Source organism: Bufo bufo, chromosome 1, assembly GCF_905171765.1.
Source record: "Bufo bufo chromosome 1, aBufBuf1.1, whole genome shotgun sequence".
Classification (NCBI taxonomy): Eukaryota; Metazoa; Chordata; class Amphibia; order Anura; family Bufonidae; genus Bufo; species Bufo bufo.
Genome location: NC_053389.1, coordinates 445517009 through 445526601, shown reverse-complemented (window position 1 = coordinate 445526601; position 9593 = coordinate 445517009). Strand labels below are relative to the sequence as shown.

Below are 9593 nucleotides of genomic sequence, written 5' to 3'. Positions count from 1 at the left end.
ATATGATTTCCTGATTTTTTTTATTCTATAAGATCTTCAGCTGAATCTCTGTAGGAATGAAGTTCATGTGGAGGAATGAAATACAGAGGAACTTGAGACCAGTGTGGTGAACGCCGGTCTTAATAATATTGTCTTCTTATAGTCTTTCAACAAACTTTTTTTTCCTAACCTAACCGCCCTGTTCCTTTTAATTTAAAATAGAGATCTTGTTTTGCAACTTTATGTATTCCCTAATTGCCTCATACACTAAATGCAAATTTGACAAAATGGTACTATTATGCAACATTATGAGTTCCTCTTCAAATAATTCTTGGCCAGTATAATGAATGTGTCCTCATCTGACCGCAAAAAAATGCAGATCAGATGTGGACAAAAAAACATTCTTGTGTCGTCCCCAAAAAAAAAAATACAAAAAAAATGGAAGTGTCTATGTCTCAGTTCCCCATCTATCTGATGTAATGTCTGCAGCACACGGATGACTGGAGCTGCTTCACTTCCAGGCTGTGCCTGACTCCAGATATGCTACAAGGATAGACTTCGCGCACTTCCTGGAGGGTGCAATGCACAATGCTGGGATTGCATCAGAGTAAACTACATCTCCCATAAGCGCTTGCGCGGTCACGTGGCTCCGTCTGCAGGCAGGCATTTGCTGTTTCTATAATCTCTCTGGTGTCTGAGCCGTCACATTGCCGTCAGTGTGGTCGGTGTGCGCAGCTCCAGGATCTCAGTCATCATGTCTGACCCCAGCTCGTTCTGTTCCGCGGAGCAGTTCACCACCAGGCACCTGAACCTGCACCTGAGAGTGGACTTCTCTGCCCGAGTCATCTCCGCCTCCACCGCCCTGACTGTGCGATGCCTGCAGGACTCCCTCACCAGCCTGGTACCTGTGCCTCACCCCTCTACTGCCACCTGGACCTCCAGATCTCTCACCGGCACCTAGACTCACATTCTATCTATCTGTCTCTCTCATGTCTGTCTCTGTTATATCTGTCTCTGTTATATCTGTCTCTGTTATGTCTGTCTCTGTTATGTCTGTCTCTGTTATGTCTGTCTCTGTTATGTCTGTCTCTGTTATATCGGTCTCTGTTATATCGGTCTCTGTTATATCGGTCTCTGTTATATCGGTCTCTGTTATATCGGTCTCTGTTATATCGGTCTCTGTTATATCGGTCTCTGTTATATCGGTCTCTGTTATATCGGTCTCTGTTATATCGGTCTCTGTTATATCGGTCTCTGTTATATCGGTCTCTGTTATGTCGGTCTCTGTTATGTCTGTCTCTCTCATGTCTGTCTCTCTCATGTCTGTCTCTCTCATGTCTGTCTCTCTCATGTCTGTCTCTCTCATGTCTGTCTCTCTCATGTCTGTCTCTCTCATGTCTGTCTCTCTCATGTCTGTCTCTCTCATGTCTGTCTCTCTCATGTCTGTCTCTCTCATGTCTGTCTCTCTCATGTCTGTCTCTCTCATGTCTGTCTCTCTCATGTCTGTCTCTCTCATGTCTGTCTCTCTCATGTCTGTCTCTCTCATATCTATGTTCTGTCTGTCTACCCATCCATCCTACATAGGACTGTGTAATACGTAGCTGGCATGGGGCTGCATTGTTCCTTGTAAGGAGGCATGAATTCTCTGTTATGGGTTAGGCTACCTGCCCACCGCTGTGTCTTGCACAAATTTCTATGTTGATTTCAGTATGTTTTCATCACATGTTACTTGCAGTTTGTGGTGTGGATTTGCTGCAGATCCCAAACAATTGACTGCGGTTTTTAAAAGAAGGCAAAGTGTGAATCACATTTGTCTGATCTCATTTACTTTGCTGGTTCTTTATTATGCTGCAGTTTTTCCGCAAGAGAATCCGCACGGAAAAACCATGCGTAATCCACAATGTGTGCAAGAAAAAGAAACCGACTAACTGCATGTGTTTTTTTTTTTATTTTTTTTGTGTACGTTTTTTGCAAGCAGTGTGTCCTACCACTGGTGTTTTCTTCTATAAATTCCTAAAAAACGCCAAAAGTTCCAGCAAGCTGCCATTTTGAAAAGATGCTAGAAAGACAAAAGAAAAGGCAGTACCAAAAAAAAACAAAAAACACTTGTGTCCTGCGTTTCCTATTTTGCACAGACCTTCAGCTAAAATGTGGAGCTAGTGTTTTTTTTATTTTTTTTATTTATTTTCTATATAAAGACCTCTCACCAGTATAATTGATGACATTATTTTAGTGAGCGTCTCGGTACGCACTCGCCTCTGGCCAGGAACGTGTAATGTAACACTTTGGAGGTAACTCGAGCAGGTTAGTTTCCTAATCGTTCAGTGCGGGATGTCTCTTGTTATTGCCCTAGTTTCTCTTCCTTGATCATGAGATCATGCACTTATACTGGTAGGTAGCTGGATAGATCTATGGCTCTGGTCACACACAAAATATGAAAAACAAACACGTGTAGTGCACATTTTATGTGCTACATGTAGCATGCTCACCCATGCTATTTCTAGTCATAATCTTTAAAATAGTGAAGCAAGAGCAGATATATTGTGGGAAAGATGGCTTTTTATTGATGTATTTTTGATTCTCCATAGACTTTGGATACCAAAGACCTCACAATCAAGAAAGTTTCTCTAAATGGACAAGAGGCCAAATTTTCCCTTGGGGCAGCTCACAGTTTTAAAGGCACACCACTGGAAATCAGTCTTCCTTCCCCCCTGACCAGGTAACGGCCATCATTTGTGGGCTCCATTCATGGTGGGGATCATGTCGTTTGTAGCTTGCTCTCATCTGCTCCACCTCTGAGGTGACACGGAGTGGTCTTGGCAGACCTGTTCTTCAGTTCATGCACGGTAGCAAATCCTGATAACTAGTTAGACTTCAGATCCTTGTTGCTCATTGACTTTTGAAACTTTGAATTGCTTTGAAAATATGATTACATTTTTTGCAACCTTGTACATTGTGAAGACTCTTTGACCAGTTTTATTGCTTGGCTTCATATCGTAGTTCTCTGGAAGGTATATCTAATGACTGCACTAAGTACGAAGACCCAGGTGCTTCTTGCTTGGCAGTTTGTAAAATATATATATATATATATATATATATATATATATATATATATATATATATATATATATATATATATATATATATATATATATTATAATCTAGACCAAAAGTTTGGACACACCTTCTCATTCAAAGAGTTTTCTTTATTTTCATGACTATGAAATTTGTAGATTCACACTGAAGGCATCAAAACTATGAATTAACACATGTGGAATTATATACATAACAAACAAGTGTGAAACAACTGAAAATATGTCATATTCTAGGTTCTTCAAAGTAGCTACCTTTTGCTTTGATTACTGCTTTGCACACTCTTGGTATTCTCTTGATGAGCTTCAAGAGGTAGTCCCCTGAAATGGTTTTCACTTCACAGGTGTGCCCTGTCAGCTTTAATAACTGGGATTTCTTGCCTTATAAATGGGGTTGGGACCATCAGTTGCGTTGAGGAGAAGTCAGGTGGATACATAGCTGATAGTCCTACTGAATAGACTGTTACAATTTGTATTATGGCAAGAAAAAAGCAGCTAAGTAAAGAAAAACGAGTGGCCATCATTATTTTAAGAAATGAAGGTCAGTCAGCCCTAAAATTGGGAAAACTTTGAAAGTAAGGGCTATTTGACCATGAAGGAGAGTGATGGGGTGCTGCGCCAGATGACCTGGCCTCCACAGTCACCGGACCTGAACCCAATCGAGATGGTTTGGGGTGAGCTGGACCGCAGAGTGAAGGCAAAAGGGCCAACAAGTGCTAAGCATCTCTGGGAACTCCTTCAAGACTGTTGGAAGACCATTTCAGGGGACTACCTCTTGAAGCTCATCAAGAGAATGCCAAGAGTGTGCAAAGCAGTAATCAAAGCAAAAGGTGGCTACTTTGAAGAACCTAGAATATGACATATTTTCAGTTGTTTCACACTTGTTTGTTATGTATATAATTTCACATGTGTTAATTCATAGTTTTGATGCCTTCATAGTCATGAAAATAAAGAAAACTCTTTGAATGAGGAGGTGTGACCAAACTTTTGGTTTGTACTGTGTGTGTGTGTGTATATATATAGATAGATAGATAGATATATATCTTTTATATTTGGACTTTGCTTCTAGAAGGTTTAGTGCATTCATTGTAGCATAAGTAACATTTAAAGGGAATCGGTCACCCCGATTTTGGACCATTATCTACAGTAATACATAATTAGTATGGCAGATAAGGAGTCCAGATCACTATTGTTTATTTTCCTACTGCACCCTGTTCCTCTGCTGTCAGCACTCAGAGCTACATTGAAATACATTGTCAGGACTGCTGTGTGCGCGCACAGGAGTCTTCTCCACTATTTGTGCATGCACAGCAGTCCAGACTGTGTATTTCAGTGCCGTTTTGAGCACTGGCAGCAGGGGGCTGTAGGAGAATAAAAAATAATGATCTGGACTCCTTATCTGCAATACTATCAATGTGTTAGTGTCGATAATAGTCCAAAATTGGGGTAGCAGATTCCCTTTCAACCTTTTTAAGGGAAATAGTCAGGTTAGTTCTCCTGCTCTAAAAGCGGGATATATGATGCTGAGCTTAATTATATATGGTGTATGATTTGGAATAAAAAAAAATCCTGCTCCAAATTGTATAAACCTATTTATACAGTGTCCCTCCCGTATATTCTGCGTTCCAGGCTGCAGAAATCACCTGACAGGCCCACTTTAAAAAAGGGATTTCCCACGTTTTAGATATTTATGACCTAACCTTAAGATTGGTCATGAATATCAGAGTGGTGGGCATCCCCACTGATCAGCTGTTTTAAGCAGGTGTTGGTGCCGGAAACATAACAGTGCAAAAAGCCGGAAGCAGAAGGCTCTGTCCACTGTGTGGTGGCCGTGTCAGTGTACTGCTCAGTTCCCATTGCCTTGGATGCTCCAATACCCCAGCATGGCCGCTACACAGTGGAAAGAGCCTTTTGCTTCCAGCTTTATCCACTGTTTTGTTTCCAGCGCTGGTGGCTGCCAAAAACAGTTGTGCCAGCCAGGGGTGCACCACCAATGAGGCCAGGTGAGGCGATTGCCTCAGGCAGCACAAGGTAGGGGCAAGAGGGGGGCAGCCAAAGGGCCATGGGCTGAAGGGAAGGGGTTAGGTTAAGAAATTGGCATTGGAAAGGAGGGGCGCTGTTTCAGTTTTCGCCTTAAGCAGCAAGAAAGGCTAGGTGCACACCTGACGTGTCAGCCCCCACCCCACAAATCTGATATTGATGACCTATACAGAGGATAGACAATCAATATCTAAAAGTTTGACAACCAATTTAAAGCATATCAGGCTGTAGAGGGGACTGCAATGAGTGTACCTTTTTGCTATGTTTTAAAAAATTTAAATACATAGCCACAACGTGACCCATGAGTTAAAGGTGTCCTCTGAATGTAATCGGTGCCTACAAAAAAACATCACATCCTCTGCATTTCCGATTCTCACTATTTTCAAGATCTCAGACAGTGGCAATCAATATAATGGCAGGTCCGGATGTCTTTTTTTCCAAAAAAGAATCGAAACTGGGCTCTTCTAAATGCCGAGCTGGAGGACCACACAGTAAGGGTCCATTCACATGTCTGCAACTTGGGTCCGGCTCCGTTCAGCAATGTTGCGGAATGGGTGCGGACCCATTCATTTTCATCCACATTTCCGGATCTGCACTTCTGGATCCGCAATTCCTTTCACCAAAAAAATAGTACATGTCCTATTCTTGTCCGCAACTGCGGGCAAGAAAAGGCATTTTCTATTATAGTGCCGAAATGCAGAACGCACATTGCCGGTGTCTGTGTTTTGCGGGTCCGCAAAACACCTACAGACGTCTGAATGGACCCTAAACCTGTATGATAGGAAAGCTGGCAGAGGGGATCTTCCACCATGTATGGTGTCTACAGGAGCTATAAATGAAGCTCCTGCAGGCACTTTTAGAACATTATGGAGATGCTTTGATAATATTTGCATATTAAGTCTATAATTGCACTGTCAAACCCTGAAATTTGTAAGCTCATTATTTAATAATTTACAATCAATAATTGTGTTTTTGGTGGATTTTTCGTAGAGGACAAGAAGCCATTTTAAAAATCTGCTCTGAAACCTCCCCAAAATCATCAGCTCTTCAGTGGCTTAACCCTGAACAGACTGCAGGGAAGTGCCACCCTTATCTGTTTAGTCAATGCCAGGTAAGTAGATGAACTTCTTACATTTCGAGCTGTTGGCAAATATTTGTGCTTCAGGAGATGCTCTAATGTTTTGGGGGGGGGATGTTGGTACTTATCTGGTGGAGACAAAAAGTATCACTATTGCTCAGCTGGAATCTAGCTCTTATGTTCTGCATTATTTTTTATTATTTTTGAGGCTCAATGTACATTGTACTTGAATGTAATGCAGTAGTGAGCACAACAGTTATATTAGGTGTAACCAAGCTGAAACACTCACATTTAGCCTTTGTGAAACCATGCATGTAAATTGGATTTACTTTTAGAAAACCTGTTCATGTGCAGTGTAAAAAATCCACAATGACTTGAGAGCAAGCTGAAGGCCTCACAGCAGATGCTCTGTTCTGCCATAGATTTGCTGCAGCTTTCACATACATCCTGAGTTTTGAAAATATACATAAAAATCTGCATGGCACATTAACGCACCCGGATTTTACAGCAAATCTTCAAAGGGTTCTATGTGGAAAGAGTCTACAGCTTGTATTAAACAGGCTGCTGTCACACCCATGCTATAAATCATTCATCGGTGACTCTCCCCTTCTGATATGACTTTGCCGCTTTTAAATCTGGACGGAACACATCAGTTTCTCACCAGATCCAATGTCCACTTATACTCAGTTTTTATCAATAAGTAGACCTTAAGCCGAAGCATGCTTTACAATGAGTAACAATAACCTTTGGTATTTTATGTTTTCTAGGCCACACACTGCAGAACTATAGTTCCTTGTCAAGATACTCCATCAGTAAAGTTCACCTATTACTGTCAGGTAAAGAAGTGATATAGAGTAGAAGCTGGATTGGTGTTGAAGGTGCTTCTAGAAGGATTGGTCTTGAAGGTGCTTCTAGAAATTCCCTCATGATGGCACTAGAGTTCTTAAAGTAAACTACACCATTGAGTGGATATTTGTGTGTTTTATGTCGCTGCTAAAGTGCTGCTGTCATGTTCGAAATACCTAACAGCATTTAAGGTGCACTACCGATTGAGGCGGCTACTGACAGATGTCCACCTAAATCACTTGGCATTTTGTCAGGGACTTTGGAAGAAGCAAACGGCAGTCTCTACACTCTGATTTGAAACACTGAGCTGAGGAATTTCTGTTGTCGTAACTTCTCATAGGGTTCTATTCATCAAGTTCCTCCCAATTTAGGGAATCTGTGCAATTCCTTAATAGGAATCTCCCTCATGTACCTGGTGGAGAATGGCCTCCACATATGGTGCACTTTCTTTAGGTTGGTGTCACACACAGCTTTTTGTTATAGTTTTCGATTCAGTTTTGTGAGCCAATGCCAGAAGTGGATCCAGCACGAAGTATAAATTCTTCCTTTATATTTCTCATTCACTTCCAACCCACTCAAAAAACTGCCGCAAAAACCTGTTTGTGGCACCATCCTTGGGTTATTCTCCTGAGTATATTTTCAGTATGGGGCTTATACTGTTCAAGAGACTTAGTGTTTTTTTTTTAATTTATTTTTTTATTGTAAAAATATCATGCTTAAAATATTCTATTTCTGTTATTACAATTATCAATATTTTATATCTAATCCCCAGTTACTAATTTAGAAAAGATAACCCCATAGCGACAATCCATAGAGAACAAATTACCAGTAGGATAACAGAATTCCATAGCCCATGGTAACACTGTTTTGTATCTATGGAATTACCAAGTCCTGCTATGGTTTATATGGTATATTAGATGACCTTTTTTTTTTTGTTGGTATTCATCAAGCATTTAATATATGAATTTTACATTTTTATAAAAAAAATTAAAATGTTATTAATCATTTCCTTGACAAGGCCATCTGTCAGATATCCTCCCAGGGAAGAACCTCAGTAGCCAAGGTTGTACTGTACTGTGCAAATTTTATGGGTGGAAAAAAATGCTTCAAAGTAAGAATGCTATCAAAGATATGTGTTAATATTTTTTTTTTTATAAACAAAATGCAAAGTGAATGAACAAAAGACAAATCTAAATCAAATCAGTATTTGGTGTGACCATACTTTGCCTTCAACACAGCATCAGTTCTTCTAAGTACACTTGCACACAGGTTTTTTTAAGGAACTCTGTAGATAGGTTGTTCCAAACATCTTGGAGAACTAACCACAGATAATCTGTGGATGTGGGCTTGCTCAAATCCTTCTGTCTCTTTATTTAATGCCAGACAGATTTGTTGATGTTGAGAGCAATAGTGGCAAATGAGAAGATAGTTGTTCGTAGAGTAAGATAGTCGGGTATGAAGATCCCCAATAGCATGAATTGTGCTCATCAGTTTCTGTTGTACAAATACAGGTCAGAACACTGTGGGGAGCAGATGGCTTGAATAAACTAGTCAGTACAGCCAATGTCCTTTAGGGTACTTTCACACTAGCGGCAGGACGTATCCGACAGGCTGTTCACCCTGTCGGCTCCGTCCTGCCGCTATTTCGCCGTGCTGCCGCTTCGTCCCCATTGACTATAATGGGGACGGGGGCAAAGCTTTGGCACAGCATGGCAGTGCACGGCGAAAGGCTGCCGGACTAAAAGTACTGCATGTCCGGCGGCCTCTCACAGCTAACTGCCGTGCTGCGCCGGAGCTTCGCCCCCCCGGCCCAATTATAGTCAATAGGGACGGAGCGGCGGCACGGCGAAATAGCGGCAGGACGGATCCGACAGGGTGAAAAGCATGTCGGATCCGTCCTGCCGCTAGTGTGAAAGTAGCCTTAGTGTATTCCACAAGTAGTAGCCAACCAACAAGAGGAATAGAAGACCATATAGAAATCATCAGGAGTGATTAGAACTGGATGGTCTGACCATAGGTGGACATCTTTTGGGAGCAAAACCACGACCAACTTGGAATGATTGATTGAATTTCTGTATTGTAACATAAGGACTTCTTATAGACGACATGTTTCGGAGTTCTAGGTCCCCTTTTTCAAGTCTAAAAATGACATGAACATAAAGTCACCTGGCTGTGGAAAACCCAGTGGTTTAAAAAGTTTAGTCGACACTTTTCAAAGGAATATGGGTACTTTCACACTAGCGTAGAGTTCCGGCATAGAATTCCGTCACAGGGGCTCTATACCAGAAAATAACTGATCAGGCATATCCCCATGCATTCTGAATGGAGAGTAATCTGTTCAGGATGTCTTCAGTTCAGTCTTTTTAACTGATCAGGCAAAAGTTAAAACCGCAGCATGCTACAGTATTATCTCCGGCGAAAAAAAAAAACGGAAGACATGCCCCATAGGAATGTATTAGTGCCGAATCCGGCATTCAAAATACTGGAATGCTGGATCTGTCCTTCCGGTCTGCGCATGACAAGCGGAGAGACGGATCCGTTCTTGCAATGCATTTGTG

General features: G+C 41.4%; 1 protein-coding gene across 1 annotated transcript in view; it reads left to right on the top strand.

The window, feature by feature from the left end:
* Positions 1 to 456: 456 nt before the first annotated feature.
* Positions 457 to 9593, top strand: part of LTA4H (leukotriene A4 hydrolase) — a 63771-nt gene continuing 54634 nt past the window's right edge. Inside the window, exons 1-4 of the mRNA XM_040408150.1 lie at positions 457 to 880; positions 2568 to 2698; positions 6102 to 6222; positions 6957 to 7025. Coding sequence (XP_040264084.1) covers positions 734 to 880; positions 2568 to 2698; positions 6102 to 6222; positions 6957 to 7025 — 468 coding nt within the window. The 5' untranslated portion in view covers positions 457 to 733. The remainder of the gene's footprint in view (positions 881 to 2567; positions 2699 to 6101; positions 6223 to 6956; positions 7026 to 9593) is intronic.